Source organism: Cebidichthys violaceus, unplaced genomic scaffold (genome assembly GCF_023349555.1).
Source record: "Cebidichthys violaceus isolate CVI_PGR_0920_01 unplaced genomic scaffold, fCebVio1.0.p SCAF_71, whole genome shotgun sequence".
Taxonomy (NCBI): domain Eukaryota; kingdom Metazoa; phylum Chordata; class Actinopteri; order Perciformes; family Stichaeidae; genus Cebidichthys; species Cebidichthys violaceus.
Genome location: NW_027176939.1, coordinates 30,040 through 48,534, shown reverse-complemented (window position 1 = coordinate 48,534; position 18,495 = coordinate 30,040). Strand labels below are relative to the sequence as shown.

The window sequence follows — 18,495 nt, the reverse complement described above, 5'->3', positions numbered from 1 at the left end:
GGTTGTCTTTGTTGAACCTGTAGAGAGCCGCTCTGCGTCCTCACCCCTAAAGCATGACATCATTCACACATGACATCATTCTGTGTGGTGGGAGGGGGGGCGGGGGGGCGTTCAAAACCGCAAATCACGGACTGTTGCTGCGCGGCTGTGGTTGCATAGGGCGTGCGCGTTGTTTCTATTTGTTGTATTGTTACATCGCTGCATGGATCCTCCGGGCGTTGAGGAGGTATTCTTCACCTCGCGGATGCGCGTGAGCGTCGGCACCTGCGGGAAATCGGACGAAGAGACGGTGAACGCACCCTCACGCGATGGATCGGAAACTTCCGACGGAATGACACCAGATAAATAAATAGACGGACTCTCTGTAGACTCGGGTGTTGACGTTGCCTTTGCCGCCCTCCTTATGGCTTTTGTCAGCGCTGCACATTTAGGGGAATAGCGAGACCACCGCAGCCGGGTTCGAGTCCGATATGGCGGTGAGCACATCCGAGCCGCTCTGCCGGCCGTGCGTCTACCACGAAGCGTTCAGAGGTAAGTCCCGGCGCTGCACACACGTGTTCTATCTGTGTTTATTCGGGCTGTAGCAGCGACGACATCATGCTGCTGTTCGAATTGCATTTCGGAGGAGTTCGTGAAGGACCGGGCCGCGTCTCATTTCAACACACTGACCACTCCCCTTCGGTCCCTGTTAAAGTCCTCCATCCTTCCTGTAGGACCAGTAGGATAGATGACGCATGCACGTTGCCCCCCCCCCCCCCCCCCCCCTCCCTTTTAGTTAATGTTCATTAATGAGGGGAGATGTCAGACAGGCCTACTGATTTGGTTGCTGTGTGGTCAGTGGAGCTACAGGTGAGGAGACCCCTGATGCCGGTCCAGCTGAGTCCGGAGCAGGTGGGCCTGGAGATGTTGTGTCTTTGCGGGCAGCTGGACCTCCTCATCAGGGCACAGATGCAGCAGGTAGAGTTGACCCCGAGCACCTGAACGCATCGGTGCTGACAAAGATCACATTAAACTCCTGCACTCTCTGTCCCGATGTCATCAGTTTCTGTCAAATATTAAAAATATAAACATTTTGAATTAGCCCCATGCATCTCCATCAGCCTTAACCAAAGCAAATGAACAGTTATCTTAGACTTCTAATGTATTAACCAATGCACAATGCACGCCCATTAAACAAGAGTCAATTAGCGCTGGGTGTGCAGCAACTTAATTGAATCAGCTAATGTCGGCCGTCCATCATGTTGTATGAGGATGACAAGACATGCACTTGACAACGGGCTGCAAATGAATGTGTGCAGTTAGGGTTTGCACATTCCGGCGTCTTTCAGCTGTTTTCAGCTGTTTTTTTTCTGGATTTTCTTTAATCCGGCCACGTTATCGCTCATAGTTCCCATGTTCCAGTTCCAGGAGCAGTTAGGACAGGGCTGTAGCCCAGAGGAGTCGGACACGTTCCAGGCTCAAGGATCAGAGATTCTCGACCAGATGCTGCAGTGCCTTGAACATCTACCAAAGCCCATGCCCCAGCTGGAGGTACGCCGCCTGATGCTATTGTCTGAATAACACAGGAGTATTCACGTCACACGCTTCCCTAAAAAGGGGCTTGAATTCAAGGCGACTGTTGCATGCCGTAAAAGCAGAGCGCTCGTGTGTTTCCTCAGGACTACCTGGACATGGTGGGTCTGTCTGTAATGTTCCCCCGTGTGGAGGTGTTCCTCATCCAAGGCAGCCCAGTGGACATGCTGGAGAGGCCGCCGATGGACGGTAAGAGGAGGAGGAGGAGGAGGAGGAGGAGGAGGAAGCACATTTCAATCTGTTGTTTTTGACGATTGATTTAGAAAGACATGTGAAATATCAAAAATATATTTTTTACTGTAGCTGGGATTCAGTTCAAGATGTAAAAAAAAAAAAAGGTGCAACGCTGTCAAAAATGATCTTGTTTCTAGTTTATAAATATGCATATTGTATCTTTCTGTTCTGTATTGATCTAAACCTGGACACCCAGCCAGCGATGGGATTTTAACTACTCAAGCATTTGTACTTTACTCAATTATTTCCATTTAATACTACATAATACTCAAAATACACTCAATTTCGAATGCACATATTTGACTTTTTACTCTATTTGACAGCTTCAGTTACGATTCACTTCGCAAAGAAAGATTTCACACAACGCACGAGATTGCCTTATAGTTTAATTTGCCTGGTCATAGATTAAACCGATTAAACCAGTAGTTTGACTTTACATTAAATGTATAGACATGATTAAACACTCACAGGGGCCTTTATGCTGCACCATAAACACATGTTGCTGATACTCCTCCTGTGCTTTTATGTAAGGCTTTGAATGTGGTACTTTTTCTTGTAACGGAGTACTTTTACACTGCGGTATTGCTAACCCTACACTCTAGTAAAGGAGCTACATGTCCTGTACCTTCTCTCTGCACACCGCCCCGGCTGTTCACGTGATTCAAATGCGTTCCTTTTCCCCCCCGAAGATATCGACTAACGTGAGCCGATGCTTCTCCCTGCAGAATACTTCTCCCACGTCGCCAAACTGAACCAGCTCCTGGTGCTGAGTCAGCAGCTGGAGGAAGATATCAGGCACCTCGGAAGCCACAAATACATTGCCCACCAGCTGTCGGTCCTCTATGTGAGGAGAATACATTCCTGTCGTGCGTCAACCTCGATGTTTTCACTCCACTGTGCTTTTTAACCTTTTCATTGTTTCGTTCGCAGCAAGTCGTCAGCTCTTTCAGAGGAATTCAGACTTTCTCCCAAATGAAGAAAGACATCGAGGCCAACTTCAAACAGATGAAGCAGTCTCTAGTGGTGGAGGAAGGCTCCAGGCACGAGCCTCAGCTGGCCGCTCACTACATCAACTGGTGAGTTAGAGCCCGAGCGTTAACGTGATGACGAGTACTGCAGCTGATGTCCACCCTGCTCTCCCTGCGTAGGATACTGGAACTGACTCGGAGCTTAACGTCGGCGGTGTCGACGCTGCCGGAGGAGCTGATGGAAGACCTCGACCAGGCCGTGACCTTCGTGTCCCAGTTCCTGTCCTGACTCCCCCCCCCGGGTGCCCCGGGTCTCCCTAGGAGCCTCTCGATGAACTGATGTTGTGGCGACTGTGAAAAGGTGCTAGGTCATTGGATCGGACCGGGGGGATTGGGTCATGTAGGTTTTTATCCATCGTCGTCTTGAATGTGGCCTATGTCAGTCCCCGTGGTGAGTCAGGTGGAGGTGAACGTGATGTAGGAATCCCTCCTTGCACTACTGCTATAACTACTGTTATGCTTTCTTTTCTTTCTTTTTTTTTACCTAAAGTGGAATAATAAAATTGAATGCAATAGGGAACAGTGTTTGTGTTCTCGAGCAGATGTGATGATCTGTTAGGCAGGAACCTCGACCCGCCATTACAGTTAAATCACAGGCGTAACGGGGTGTGTGTGTGTGTGTGTGTGTGAGTGTGTGTGTGTGTTACAAACTTGGTGGTGTTGTAAAAATATATTGTTAAAGTCATGAGATGAACAATATAGATTAGATTAGTTGCGTTGTCTCTCATAAAATACATGTTGTGTACAAGTATCATGAGTGAAATATCAACGTTTTTCTTCTACTTCAGTTTTGAGTGACGACCTCCGACCTGAACACGACTTTGCAGTTGCAAACAGTTTTGGTGGTTTTATTTAGAATTATTAGCACACATTAGCCTCACACAGCTAGTAGTCTGAGCGTTCTCTGCTGCCAGACTAACTTATAATGTTACAGAGTAATGATATAATAATGACCTGTCTGTGTGACTATACAAATATAACAAAAACACAGTATAATTCAGTAGAACATGCTAACATAATATATCATGATATAGTACAGTATAATCTATTATGGAAATAAGAAATAGTAGCATATAAAGTGAAATGTAATGTAAAATAATACATAGTATAGTGCAGCAATATGGGAATATCAAACAGAAGTGGTGCAGTATGAGTACAGTATGATAAAATACCACGAGGTATTTAATACAAAATAATAAAAGTATATTTTGATGTGAGTAAAACATTGAACTCATGACTTCTACTTGTAGCAGTATTTCTCTCCACACTGTTGTATTGCTACTTTTAATTGAATTTAGTTTAATTTAATTTAATTTAATTTAAATGTATTTTAGGATTACTCATGACATCACGAGGATGAGTGAATGGCTCCTCCTGCTGGTCCAGTCCTGCACAATGATGCATCATAAAGTACCGACAGCTCAACAATAAAACACTGAGGCATGTTAAAACCAAACTCACAGCAGGAAGGATACGTCGATATATACATATATATACACATATATATATATATATATATATATATATATATATATGTATATACATCGATGTTTATTAAAGCACTGCATTGTGACGATGGCCGTCTACAGATGACCTCATGTCTCACGCGCCCTACAGATGTGTACGGCGCTGAGGAATGCAGGGGAACCAAACCGGACAGACCCGTCTGTCTGTGACAGCCGCCGGGGGAGGGACTTAATGTTGAGTGACGCTTTAGAATAACCAATCGCGTACGTTCGATTTGGTTCGCCAGCCAATCAGGAAGCGGCTCGGCTGTCCGGCAGCTTGACTGTGAGAGCTGGGAGAGAAGGAGGATGTTGGTGGTGGAGAACCTTGTGTTGTTGTTGTTGTTGTATTTGTTACATGTGAAAGCCTTCGGATCTAAAATAAGACATCAATGAAGGTCAAGGCGGCATGACTCAATGTGAAGGCGGTGAGTTCAACACGTGGAGGACCGGTGAGCTTACCTGTCGGTCATCTTCTCACTACGTAAACACACCGCGGGGTACTTCAGGGACCTCAGGGGACGCGTTCAGCCTTCAGAGACACAACACGTGTCGCAGCAGAGCAGCGTGTTGCGTCTCTGAAAGCCTCGAGGGGCCACGCGCGTCTGCTCTGCCGGAGTGTCCATGAGCAGCTCGCTAAACACCCCCCCCCCCGGCTCCTCTGAACTACCTTCTGTGTTTGAACCCTCCTTCGTCACACCTGTACCTCCAGATGCAGAGACGCACACCTGAGCCTGAGGTCTGAGGAGGAGATGATACCGGATCCCACCGCTGCGTCCAGAGCCACCGAGAAGTAAGAGCGAGATGACGTTGATTCTCAGTGCAGCTCAGAATTAAATGATGTAGGAGGCGTAATAAACTAGACTAATAAGACAATAGAATAGAATAGAAGAACCCATTCAAGAACAGAAACAGACAGAGAACTTGTGCAGTGAAGTGAGAGTATGAGGTATGTTACAGATCCTTTACCGCAGTAAAACTGACAACACCACAGCGTGATAAGATAAGATAATATAATCCTTTATTAGGTTATATAATAACATAGTGGAAAGTGCAAACAAGAGACATAGTAAACAAAAAACTATGTATCAGAAACAAGTATTATAAATAAGTAAAAAACAGTAAAGAATATTAACTAAGTAAAAAAGTAAAAAAAATCCACAATAACTAAATATAACTAAAACAATAAAAATATGATATATACAGACAGCATATTTTATTTATTGCCCAGTGTATTTATATTGCACAGATATAATAATACTCACAGAAATAGTAATACTCTGTTACAAGTCCAGCATTCAACATTCTACTTAGAGTAGCGGTGCTTGAAGTATTACCTGTAAAATGTACTTTAAAGTATCATCACTAAAAGCAATTCCTTTTGGAAAAATGGCCCAAAAAATAAATAAAATCTGGAAACATTTTTTGTACACACCAGTTATTATCATGTGCTATAAGATGAAATAAATCTGCTTTATTGTTCTGAGTAGAAACACCAGTCGGTCTAATCAGCAACATAACTGGAATCACCCTTTAATCTATAACCACGCTCATCATATTTAATAAGTTGATGTTTCCTTTGTAAAATCAAAGTAACTATAGCAGTTACATAAATGTAGCAGAGTAAAAGTACATATGGACCTATAATTAATATACTTAGTAAAGCACAAGTACCTCAGTATTGTATTTACGTACACTACTTGAGCACATGTTCTTCATTACTAGTCCTTGAATACCAATCATAGCCTGTATATAAGAAGTAGAGGTAGCATATCGGCTGCTTTATGGTCTGTTAGAGACCTGTCAATCAGTGTGTAGCCCCGCCCCTAAATCATCCCCTGCTTTATGGTCTGTGTGACTCTAAATGGAGCATAATGTACTAAATGAACATCATGCTGTATTGAAGAAGACTGTAAACTAGAGATTGAGACCATAAACTCATGTTTACAATGTTTACTGAGGGAATAAATCAAGAGAGAAGTAGAGTCATTTTAGACTAGACTTCTATACAACCAGAGGAGTTGCCCCCTGCTGGACACTAGAGAGAAGTAGAGTCATTTTAGACTAGACTTCTATACAACCAGATATAGTGTCCCTGCTGGACACTAGAGAGAATGCAGGTTTAACACACTTCCTCATCGGCTTCACTCGGCAGAACCGGAGGTTGCCTCCTGATTTTCCCGTCCAGTGATCTGATTTAATGTGTTCACTTCGCAGTAAGAACTCTCACGATGAGGCGAACTCCTCCAGGGCCGTCCATCAGTCGGAGGACGAGTCGGGGAACGAGAACAGACAGAAGAGCGTGGTGGGTGTTTTCCTCCTCATGGTTCAGCATGCAGCGTCTGAAGGCCTGACAGCAGCTGAGCACAAGAGGAGCAGCATCACAAGAGGAGAGGACATGTTAGGGACGCACCGATCCCACCTTTTCAGTCCCGATAGCGATACGCGGTCCTCGGGTATCGTCCGATACAGAGTGCTGATTTAATATTAGTGTTTATTAATAAAGCTGCATGCCTCACTGTGTGGAAGAGACCGCATCATTCTCCTATAGGTAGAGTCTTCTGACTCGACTTAAACATTTCTAACTTTGTAAAAGAAAATGCAACAGATAAAATGTTCAGTTGTCACCGATACCCGATCCAGCTGTTTGAGGCGCTATCGGCCCGGTGTGCGATATCACCATCGATATTGGTGCTTTACTCTGAATTTGTCATTTAGACGTTTGTATTTGGCCCGTTAAGGATGCGGCGCGCTGGTTATTAAACGCTGGTGTATTCAAACCCGCAGAGACGAAGAAAGAGAGCACACCAGGGCTCCGAGAATGTCAAGCGCAAAAGTGCCAAAGCCAATCGCAGCGGTGTTGGCGGAGCAGGAGGCAGCCGCCGCAAACGGGGACGCGTGGAGGCCGTCACCCTGTTCCAGGTGCTCGCCATGGGCAGGAGCGCCATGCAGGTGAGGTCAGCTCGCCCTTAAGGTGAAAGTCAAAAGTCTTTGACTTCTAATAAAAAAAGTTCTCGTTCTGTTGGTCGGTTTACGTGCACATTAATATGACAGTTATGTTCAGCTGATGAGCATTTGCAAAGAAGAAAAAAGAATGAGCCCATATCCTGATTATAAAAACACCTGAATATACGAGCTGGAATATATGAATATATGCAGGAAGTAAACACACTAATTGCCTCTTGTGATGTCTGAGCAGGCGGTGATTGATGATTGGATCGAGGCTTACGGGACGGACAGAGACTCTTCTCTCCTCGACCTCATCAGCTTCTTCATCCAATGCTGCGGGTGCAAAGGCAAGCAGACGACACACACACACACACACACACACACACACACACACACACACACACACACACACACAGAGACAGAACACACACTGAATCAGACGCATGTTTCCCTCCCGTCTGTCTCAGGTGTGGTCACAGCGGAGATGTGTCAGAGCAAAGAGGACGGTGAAGTCATGAGCAAGATGGTGGAGGAGCTGGATGAGGTAAGAGGTCTTCAATGTCTGCTTCTTCCGGAGTCTTCATCAACTGTAACACTTTGTACTGACTCCGTATGATGTGTTTGTTCCAGGTTGCCGGTCTGCAGTATAAGAAGTTCCTGGCCTTTCCCTGGATCCTCACGGTCACCTGGCCCATGGACACAGTCAGTAGCTCCTCCCTGATTAATGGATTGATGATGAACGGTTCTGACATTTGCATCTTTTTTTGCCTTCATGCCCAACTATTTCTTCAGTGATCAACATGTCAGTTAGTTGCATTCATTATATTGGTTTTCTGTCTTTTTACCTGGAATCCCTGTTAGTTACTCTCACAGTAGAAACTACTCTTCCATCACAATGTGAGAACAAATATTTAATCAAACTATAAAGCTAAAAATGGAACAAAAAACAAAAGCGAACAACGGAAACGCTACAAGAAATCCACAACAATAAAACCACTAATAACAATAATAACAACAAATGACAACTAGTCAAAAATGTAAACAAAAAAACTAAAGAAAAAGATGCAAACTATAAAACATATAAATAATCAACAACAGTAAAAGTACCCACACCTCAAATACATTCAACACAAGCAGCACCATTAAAACAACAACAACAACAACGTATGTATGAATAAACCAAGAAAGTTCTGCATTAAGACCGCATGGTCAGATATTATGTAGCAAAATGTGTCGTATTTGATACAAATAATAACTCAAAATCACTGCATCACTCACATGTTTCCTCTTCCCTTCACAGTAAAGTCTTCATAGCAGTATTTTGAGACATTGGACAGTAGATACCGTGACGTTAATACGACTCAGTGCTGCTGTATTCCTCCTGTGTTTCTTTACAGTGTACACCGTCTCCTCTGTTCACTACTTCATATGGAGATGAAGTAGTGAACCTTTGAGGATGACCAACGTCTTTCTTTCTTTGCTTCTAACTGAACTGATATCCAATTGGTTTAAGCTCCAGAGTGACCCCTGACCCGTCCCAACATACTCCTTCACCTCAGGAAAGTAAAGATGACAAATATCTGAGCGACTCTCTTCTCCAACCTTCAAGCAGTTTGCCTCCCTTCAGAGTGTGTTCTCTCCGCTTCCTTTCCTCGCTCCCTTCCCTCTCTGCAGGACAGCGTGGACTATCCTCTGACGCAACCCGGACCGTACGGCCGCTGGTTCCACTCTGAGTTCTGCGACTTCGTGGCGGTGCTGGTGGCTCGGTGTCAGCACGCCGTCATATTTGACAGTTACCTGATGAACACGCTCATCTCTCTGCTCAGCGAGCTGTCGGACTCCTACGTACGGGCCTTCAGACACACCTGCACACTGGCAGGTAAGGAGCAGAAGGAGCACACGGGTCGGGTCAGCCCAGTGTGAGAGCGGATATATATATATATATATATATATATATATATATATATATACACGCACAGGAACACTTACAATGCTCCCAGTAACAAGAACAACCACAACTCTTTACCATATTCAAATCATAACATCTGCTTCGTACGTCTTATGCCAACGTCTGTATGTTTTGTATAATCTAGATAAAGAAAGAGAAACAGATACATAAACACAATCAATAAAGTAATCTCTGCTTTCTGTTCGGTGTATTCGCGACGTCCCTGGTAAGCGGTGAAGCTGCTGAGCTCTCTGGTTGCCGCGGCGCTGAGCCTGAGCGTCGGCATCGAAAACGGTCAGAAACTGTACCAGGTGCAGAAGACGAAGACGGTGAGACAGAGGAGCCCCCCGCAACAGGAGAGAACGCAGAGGAAGATCACAGAGGTAAGAGCGCCGTCCCTCTGAGTCTGTCTGAAGGAGCTTATCTGTGCTCCGCAAGTGATGTCTGACTCGTACCCTTCAAGCTGCGGGAGAAGAGGGCGGAGATAGAGAGCATGATGGACGTCATCTTCAAAGGGATTTTTCTGAAAAGATATCGGTGAGTGTTTCTCTGATGGTTTCACAGTGCATATAATTCAGTTTAGAGCTGAGTGTGTGTGTGTGTGTGTGTGTGTGTGTGTGTGTGTGTGTGTGTGTGTGTGTGTGTGTGTGTGTGTGTGTGTGTGTGTGTGTGTGTGTGTGTGTGTGTGCAGCGATGTGCTTCCAGAGGTCCGCTCCCTCTGTATGGAGGAGTTGGGTTTGTGGATGAAGCTCTACAGTTCCGCATTTCTCAACGACAGCTACCTCAAGTACATGGGCTGGATGATGCACGACAAGGTAAACGACCGCAAACGCACAAACACTGCACAGCTGTTTGAAATCTGTCAGAATGTAGACGGACTGCGTGTCACGGTTTCAGGTACCAGATGTGCGTCTCAAGTGTGTGTTCGGCCTCCAGGCTTTGTACGGCGATCCTCCGCTCCTCCCTAAACTGGACCTGTTCACCACCCGCTTCAAGGTAAACGATCCCGCTTCAAGTTGCTCTCGGGGATCATCAGCACGTTGTTTAGCTTCACAGTTTCGGTTCACCCTCGCCGCTCTCAGCGGGTTGTTTCCTGCTGCAGCGGGGCGTTGGTGGAGACCAAAACGGAGCTAAAAGAGAGTGAATATTGGATTACATTCACCAGCTGGACACAAACACAACTCTTGTTTCCGCTGCCGACTAACATACAGCACGTCTTTTGCTGCTGGAAGCGAGGTTGATGAGAGCGGTGAGACTGATGCAAACAGTACATTTGTGGGCCTGAACACTTCGATGAAAACAATGAGCTAAAAGAGGCTAAACAGCTCCTTAGAGACGCAGCCTTTTCACGTTCCACAGAGTGGATTCAATGTTACCGTATATGATGAAATGTGATGGATGCTCGTTCAGACCGACGCGTTTGTAGAAGTGCTCCTGTTTGTCCTCCAGGCCCGGATGATCTCCATGACCCTGGATAAGGACAGCGAAGTGGCAGTGCAGACCATGAAACTGCTGCTTCTCATCTCCAAGTGAGTCTCATCGTTTTCCAAACCATCCCACCACGCCTCCCTGCCATATGTCTCGGCATCAAACCGCCTCTTGACTCCTCAGAACGTCCGATGACGCGCTCGCTCCAGAGGACTACAAGCGGCTGCTCCAGCTCGTCTACTCGTCGCAGCGCCCTCTAGCTGCCGCCGCGGGGGAGCTGCTCTTCGCTCGGTGCGTTCATCTCCATCACTTGGGAATAAAACCCCTCATTTAACTAGTGTTGTTCTGAACATGGCTGCCCTCTCTCTGCTAGGCTTCTCAACACCGACGCCCCTGCAGCTGATGCTCAGGGTGAAATGAAGGAGGAGGTGGAGGCACATCAACGACAAACATCCGCCAGACTGAGGGCTCTGCTGCTCTTCTACCGGGACTCTGAGGTGATTGGAGCCTCCTGTTTGAGCTCAGGACCACGGACCGTGGATTGGACTAACTCGTCTCTCTTGTCTTTCAGCTGCACAAGCATGTGGTGTACCTAGTGGACAGTCTGTGGGACTGTGGTGGAGCCCTGCTGAAGGACTGGCCCACGCTCACGTCCATACTGCTGCAGGACCCCTCCCCTCACAGTCCAGGTGAGTGTGACGCGTGTGTCCGTGTGTCGTTGATTTGGAATTTGCAATTTACGTGTGTGTGTGTGTGTGTGTGCAGGTCTTACCCGGGCTGATCAGCTGGTGCTCGTAGAGATCCTGGTGGCTTCGGTGCGTCAGGCCTCGGAGGGACCAGCGCTGCCAGGAAGGAGCGGAGCCAAGAAGGTCAGTGGGAGGTCCATCCTCAGTTATGAGCAGAGAAGTCTGGAGATCTTCACACTGAATACCAGCACCAATACAACCACGGGAGAATACTCCGGTAGGCGGAGCTCCGACGAGAGGAGGAGAGCTCAGCAACCGGCAGCAGCGTCTCCTCGGTGGCCAGGAGCACACACACACACACACACACACACACCAGGAGCTCCTCATAGGAGCTTTAACTACTTTCAAGCTGTTAAGAATGTAGAGGAGGAGAAAGGAGCAGAACATGGACAAACTACAAGTTCCCCCAAACGTATACCTATGTACAGTACTTGAGTAAAACTACTTGCGTACTGAAGCACTGAAGCACGTTGCTTTAACAAAGCAGTGTGTGTGTGTGTGTCTCTAATGTTTCAGGTAATGAGTGCCAGGGACAAGAAGATCCAGATCGATGACTGCACCAAGCTCACTGACCATCTCCTCCTGGAGCTTCCTAAACTGCTGACCAAGGTATTTATTTATTACGTCATACTGTCATACTAGTCCCTTTGATTGTCTTTGCTGCACAGTGATATTCTGGGCGTTTGTGCAGTTCTCAGGCAGCTGTGACACCGTTTCCTCCCTGATGAAGATCCCTCAGTACTTCCTAACCAAGTGTCCCGAGGCCGTCGACACGCAGGTCTGCATCGCCGGACGCAAACCGCACCGTGAGGCGTTGGATGAGATGTGAACGTGGAGACACGCTCCCCTCATCTGTTCATTTAGCTGCCTCTATGAACACCGGAGCCTTAAATGTGACAGTTTGATTCAGAAATGACTACCGAGCCGTTTGTATCGGTCCGATTACTGAAGTTCTAGAACATGTGCTTGGCTAGTATAGTGGATATGATTTGCGTTGTCTCCGTGCTCGTCCTCAGGCGTCATCCGGCCTGATGGCGGAGATGGGCGCGGCTTTAGACCGCCACTCTGGCCCCGCCCTTCTGGAGGCGGCGGCCCGCACCTACCTCAGCCTGTGTGAGGGGGAGACGCCCCGGTGCTCCGTGGCCCGGGCCGCCAGAGACTCCCTGGTCCGGCGCTGGGTGGACCAGCTGACGGCTCTGCTGGGGGACTCGCTGCAGGTGAGGAGCGCCGTTACACTGCAGGGCCAGCAGCATGTGTGCGTTTTGGACTTTTCCTTTATTCTAAGAGGTGCTTGACTCCACACAGTGACTTCAGTATGTCTCCGCTGCAGGGTGAGAGTCCGCGTTTCTCTGCTGACGAGGAGAAAACTGCAGAACTTCTAGCGACGCTGAAGAAACTCAGAGCTTTCCACAAGTAAGATCTCAGAGCCTGCAGTCTCGCCGCCCACGATGTGTGTTCACCGGCTCTTCAACATCTCCTTTCTCCCCGTGTTTCGTCAGCTGTCACGACCTCCTGGAGTGGAACCTGTTTGGGCTGTTGGCTCCCCTCCTGTCGGCGGAGAGCGGAGAAGGAGGAGCCCCTCCGGAGGTACCAACACCGCCTCTTTCGAATCCAGTTTATTCGCCGTCTTCCTGTTTTCTAAGCGTCTCTTCCTGTCCCCACCTCTTTGTCTGAAGGTGCTGCTGGAGGTGCTGCAGTGCCTGTCTTACTGCATGCTCTGGTCCCTCAACACCAGCGGTGGAACGTTAACCTCCAGAGTGAGTAGCATCCGCTCTACTTTGAACTAGAAACTAGATATAAAGAAGTAGGAATAAGACGACAGCCTCCCTGCTCCCCTCTAGAAAGCTTGTGCATCACATACAAAGTCCTTCACAACCTCGCCCCTCCAGACCTCCAGACCTCCAGACCTCCTGCACCGACACGCTCCCAACCGCAGCCTCAGATCCGCCGACGCCCCCCCCCCACTCTTGTCCAAGCATCAGACCTGGGGGGACAGGGCCTTCGCCATTGCTGCCCCCTCCCTCTGGAACTCCTCCCCCAGCACCTCATTCTCCGTCACTCACCTATTCAGATCTGCTTTTAACCTGTGCTGCTAGTTATGTATGTTTTTGTTTCTTACTGTTATGATGTCATCTCTCTGCCTTGTTTATATTCTTATTGCTTTTATTGATTCTGTTTTACCATGTAGAGAACCTTTGAGAACCTTTGAAAGCGCTGTGTGTGTGTGTGTGTTAGGAGAAAGCTGTGTCCCAGAGACTCCAGCTGCGTCTCTTCTGTGAGAGGGGTTGTCACTGTCTGTCCCACTCTGACCACAGCGTGCAGCAGCAGGTAAACTCGTGTCTCCGTCAGTAACAGCAGCGTCTGCTCTCTTTTGTTTCTTTATCCTCCTCTCTCTTTTGTTTCTTTATCCTCCTCTCTCTCTTGCCTTTCTTTATCCTCCTCTCTTGCGTTTCTTTATCCTCCTCTCTTGCCTTTCTTTATCCTCCTCTCTTGCGTTTCTTTATCCTCCTCTCTTGCCTTTCTTTATCCTCCTCTCTTGCGTTTCTTTATCCTCCTCTCTTGCGTTTCTTTATCCTCCTCTCTTGCGTTTCTTTATCCTCCTCTCTCTTTTGTTTTTGCTCGTCAGGCTTTCCTGGGCGTGTGCGACGTCCTGACGGCTCACTCCTACCAGCTGCAGGTGTGGGACCCCTCCTCCTTCGGCCCTCTGCTCTACACACCCAGCCCCAAGCTGCAGAGGGCGCTGTTGACCTTCGTCTGCGCGCACGTCTTCGTCGGACCGGACTGTGACGGGCAGAGCGCCGGTGAGACGTGAAGCGGTTTATGTCAGCCTCTTACCCGTAACCTGGTGATGAGTCTCTTTGTATCACTTGAGTCTGACTTCAGATCGGTGTACCGGTTTGACAACAAGGCTGTTATGTGCAGCTGGATTTATTAAGGAGGGAAAAGAGTCGCTGTGAAGTTCATTGAACTGTTTTTATGTAAACGGCTATCTTTAACAATAACTTGTATTTCATATTTATCATTTCTCTGTACTTGAGCATGATTTTAAAAACAAATGGTGGTTCTTTGACAGCGGACAGTGAAGTGAAATACTGCAAGTAAAAGTACTCGTTATGTATATAATATATTTATAACATATAGCTCATTATGAGTAGAAACGTCCCCAGTGATGGACCTGTACTGTTGCAGCTGGTTAAGGTGAGTCTGGTGTTAACTGGATAAGTATAACGGTATTTTATTTAATTTTATTAACAATACTACATATTATATAACATGATGACAGATGAGTGTGTTGAGCTGCATGTTTCTTTTTGGTGACCTTTGCACTCAAACGCACCGCTTGCCTGTCGGTGGTGTGTTTGAGTACCCGGGCCGTGTGGGAGACTGAATGCATTGCGGTGTTGTACTCAGCAGGTGGCGCCCTCGCTCCGTCCGCGCTCTGTTCTTCAGTGCAGCGGCGGTAAAAAAACAACAACAGCCATGCAGATATTAAATGCACGGCCACACATTTTGGCTTAATAACTCACCGCAGAGCTTCCCGACCTTTGACCCCGTTAACGTCCTCGGGACTGACACTGGCCGCACTAATTTCCGTAAGAGCACCTTAAGACTCTGTCGTGCACAGAAATGCAGCTGGTAAAGTCCATGTCTTTTACGGGTATGTTCCCGCCCGGTCTAATAAAATAAGAAAAACAAGATTGACGTGTTGGAAAGGCGTCACTGTGTTCTTTGTAAAGTCCTGCAGGTAAACGAGTTAATCCGCTCACGGCTGACTGTGACTAAAACATTGCATTATCTTTACAGTAGCTTCTGCTTCCAGAGGCATATTGCAAATCCAAATATGGGATCGTCCGGAGGAGGCAATAGCGGTTTCCTGGTGGGAATCTCTTAAACGTTCAACCAAATACAATACAGGATTATTGGTTTTTGAACATGCAATAAAAGAGCTATTGTTTTATTGGATTTGCCTGGTAACGGTTCTGTTATATAGACGGTGTTTTCTATTAGCCTGCTGGATCAGAGATCACTCGGAGGGCAAGAGCACCGAGTTAAATCATAAAATCAGGGGCAATCTCTTTCCGTGAGAAAATTCCATTAACTCCGGCTCACCTCTGAGCCCGTTTTATTAGCCTTGTGAAAGATTGAAGCCACATGGTGTCACAACCATAACTCCGGCCTCATGTTATCTTTGATTTCCACCTGCTAAAGCCATCGTCCTCAAACTAACTGCGGCGCTGCGCTTTGTTCTTTTATTTCTCTCCCCTCCTCCGTTACATGATTTCTCACGATGAATCACTCGCTTTTCGCGTCCAACCGCTTCGACTCCGTCTGGCCCGCTCAGTCGGTGGAGACTCTGAGGTGGAGAGGCTGGAGGAGCTTCACAGGCGGAGGAATCTGCTCGCGGCCTTCTGCAAGCTGATCGTGCACAGGGTGCTGGAGATGAGCGTGGCAGCCGAGGTCTTCATGTACTACATGAAGGTAAAGGTGGACTTCTCAAAGGGATAGTCGGGCATTTTGGGGGGGGGGGAATATGTGTATTATCTTTCCCGCCAAAATTAGGCGAGAACATTGATACGGTTAGCTTAGCTTAGCATACAGTATATATATAGCCTGGCTCCGTCCAAAAGAAACTAAATCTGTCCACCAGCAAAATCACAAAGAAAGTTGTGGTTTTATGACACAACTTTCTAAACAAACAAGACATAACGTCATCATTTGTGAGCTTCTGAGGTCCAGGTAGATGTTATTTTGTTACTTTCAGAGAGAGCCGGGCTAGCTGTTTCCAGTCTTTATGCTAAGCTATCCGGCTGCTAGCTACGTCTTTCTATTTAGCGCTAGACATCTGGAGAGTGGTATCACTCTTCTCATCGAACTCTGGGCAAGAAAGTGCATTTCCCCCAAATCCTGAGCTATTTGAATATGCGTTCATTTAATGCTAGCGTGTGCTATAGAAGCTAATTTGTCCCTCTTTGTCCCCCAGTACCACAACGACTTCGGAGACATCATCAAGGAGACGATGTACAGGACGAGACAGATGGATAAGATGGACAGCGCTCGCACACTGGTGCTCTGTTTGCAGCAGGTGCAGTTGCCTCGCACTCATCTTGAAATATGAGCTACCGACCGCTAGCTGCTGACGCGTCCTTTTGTCCTCAGCTGTTCGTCCGTCTGAAGCGAGAGCAGGAGAGCGGCGGCAGGGCTCACCCGGGGGTCCAGACCTTCACCAGCATCAAGGAGCTCGCCCGGCGCTTCGCCCTCACCTTCGGGGACCTCGTCAAGTTCCGCGAGTGCGTCGTTGTGATCCACAGGTCGGCTCTCGTTCGCCGTTACTTGGACTTTTTGTGCTAATTTTGTTGTTCTTAAAGATTTTGTGTGTTCTTTGCGTGTCGATATGTGAAGGAACGGCATCGAGTTTGTGTTCCAGGAGTTCGGTCAGACCCTGGACGCCCCCACGCCGCCGTACCTCTCCTACCTGACCATCCTCGGCGAGTTCTCCAGCAAACTCCTCAAACCGGACAAGAAGATAGTGTGAGTGTTTCAGAGTCACAAACGTTCTTTTCATTTTTTAACTTTGTCTTCTGAAGGTCTCGTTCTTGTCCGGGCAGGTTCTCCTACCTGCAGAAGCACACCGCGGAGCACGTGGTTGACCTCAGGGAGGAGTGCTGGCAGCCGCTGGTCTACTACCGCGCGTCGCTGCTGGCCGTGGCCGAAGGGGAAGACGCCGTGTCGTACGTGAGCTCCGACAGGAAGCCCTGCCTGGCCGCTCGCTCTCCCTTCTCCAAACTAAAACTAGAAGGTGGGACACCCGACGAAACAAAATCAAGCACAGAATTTTTAAAAAGTAGCCGCCGCTTCATGTGTTTTCATTTTTCAGGAAGCAAGTCCCCCTGCCCGCTCAGCAGGGGTCACAGGTCAAGCTTCAGTCCAAGGTGAACGCCTCTCTCTTATAAAGCATTTATCTCTTATAAAGCACATCTCCGCCTCATACTAACAACTCACCCGCCTCCTGCAGCCACCAGGACAAGACGACCGAGGCGGATCCCTTCTCCGTCCCCGCCGAACCTCCTGCGAAGAGGCCGACCGTCGAGGGATCCGTCCTCAGCACCGAGGCGGAGGACGACACCGTGGACGTTGAGCTGTGACGGTCAGAGGGCCGGAGGAGAACCTGGTGCTTCACACCACACTGGACCTCACCAACGTCTTTGTACCGATGTTCAAACATACCAGCGGCCATTTCTTTTTCTACAGTACCGTTAATACAGTTTTAAAATGCAGTATTTTATACCTTAAAGGATAAGTCTGCGATAGTCGCTATATTTCTTATTGTCAACAAATCCCATGAAAAGACCAAAACCAGCGAGAATGTATCCTATTACCTGTGCCTGATACTGATACGTCGTATTCCTCTGTGCCATAAGTATAAGTATTAAAAACATTAGTATTAGTGTCACTGGGGGGGGGGGGGACGGACGAACATGGGAACTGTAGTTTAATTTGATTCAATAATTCATCTCCCTGCTGCTGCAAACACCGACGAGAGCACCAAATATGTATTAATCCACGGCAGAAAATAGTGCCAACAAATGCACTTTTACTCCCGTTTGAGTAATATTTACTAAAAGACTAAAGAGTCAAATTACTGAGTATATTAAAGAATAATATATCTAGATATCTCTGATCAGTGTTAAAAGATTTGACATTTCATGGGATTTGTAAACAGAGAGAAATATGTTGAATATCTTTAAATTCACATGTTGGACTCGAGTCTGTTTTATTCAGTGTGTGTATTCACATCCACACTGAACTGGAGTGTCACTTTATTATTGCTCCTCACAGGATACGGTTGATTTAGTTTGCCAAAAACGACTTATGTAATTCTGTAAATTAATTTAAATTAAAACAAATGCAGTCCAAACTATTACATTTTGCTAAGCTGATATATATTAAACACTATATTTAAGTAACACTAAAATATCTATCTATCTATCTATCTATCTATCTATCTATCTATATAAATATCTATATATGGATATAAATATCTAGATATAGATATTTACATCTATATATAGATATTTATATATAAT

The 18,495-nt window shown here is 47.0% G+C and overlaps 2 protein-coding genes across 3 annotated transcripts; both read left to right on the top strand.

The window, feature by feature from the left end:
• The first annotated feature begins 131 nt into the window (after positions 1-131).
• On the top strand, positions 132-3,985 carry si:ch211-218d20.15 (uncharacterized). Its single transcript, XM_068736671.1, has 7 exons — positions 132-531; positions 839-957; positions 1,402-1,530; positions 1,659-1,761; positions 2,532-2,650; positions 2,737-2,882; positions 2,955-3,985. The coding sequence occupies exons 1-7, from the start codon at positions 471-473 to the stop codon at positions 3,061-3,063; spliced, it is 786 nt and encodes a 261-aa protein (XP_068592772.1). The 5' UTR covers positions 132-470; the 3' UTR covers positions 3,064-3,985.
• A 650-nt stretch (positions 3,986-4,635) lies between these two features.
• si:ch211-269e2.1 (cohesin subunit SA-2) lies at positions 4,636-18,330 on the top strand. 2 transcript variants are annotated; one of them, XM_068736657.1, is made up of 32 exons: positions 4,636-4,767; positions 5,052-5,132; positions 6,557-6,644; positions 7,127-7,291; positions 7,539-7,635; positions 7,756-7,832; positions 7,919-7,990; positions 8,963-9,167; positions 9,468-9,619; positions 9,700-9,773; positions 9,928-10,051; positions 10,134-10,232; positions 10,686-10,765; positions 10,848-10,955; positions 11,038-11,161; positions 11,236-11,353; positions 11,430-11,533; positions 11,927-12,019; positions 12,102-12,188; positions 12,427-12,627; positions 12,741-12,823; positions 12,910-12,997; positions 13,087-13,167; positions 13,646-13,738; positions 14,037-14,211; positions 15,753-15,889; positions 16,392-16,493; positions 16,568-16,719; positions 16,811-16,939; positions 17,017-17,207; positions 17,286-17,340; positions 17,424-18,330. In XM_068736657.1, the coding sequence occupies exons 2-32, from the start codon at positions 5,092-5,094 to the stop codon at positions 17,551-17,553; spliced, it is 3,525 nt and encodes a 1,174-aa protein (XP_068592758.1). In that variant the 5' UTR covers positions 4,636-4,767; positions 5,052-5,091; the 3' UTR covers positions 17,554-18,330. The 2 variants fall into 2 exon arrangements, with proteins under 2 accessions (XP_068592758.1, XP_068592760.1); XM_068736659.1 differs by having other exon boundaries at positions 4,636-5,132.
• Positions 18,331-18,495: the final 165 nt, after the last annotated feature.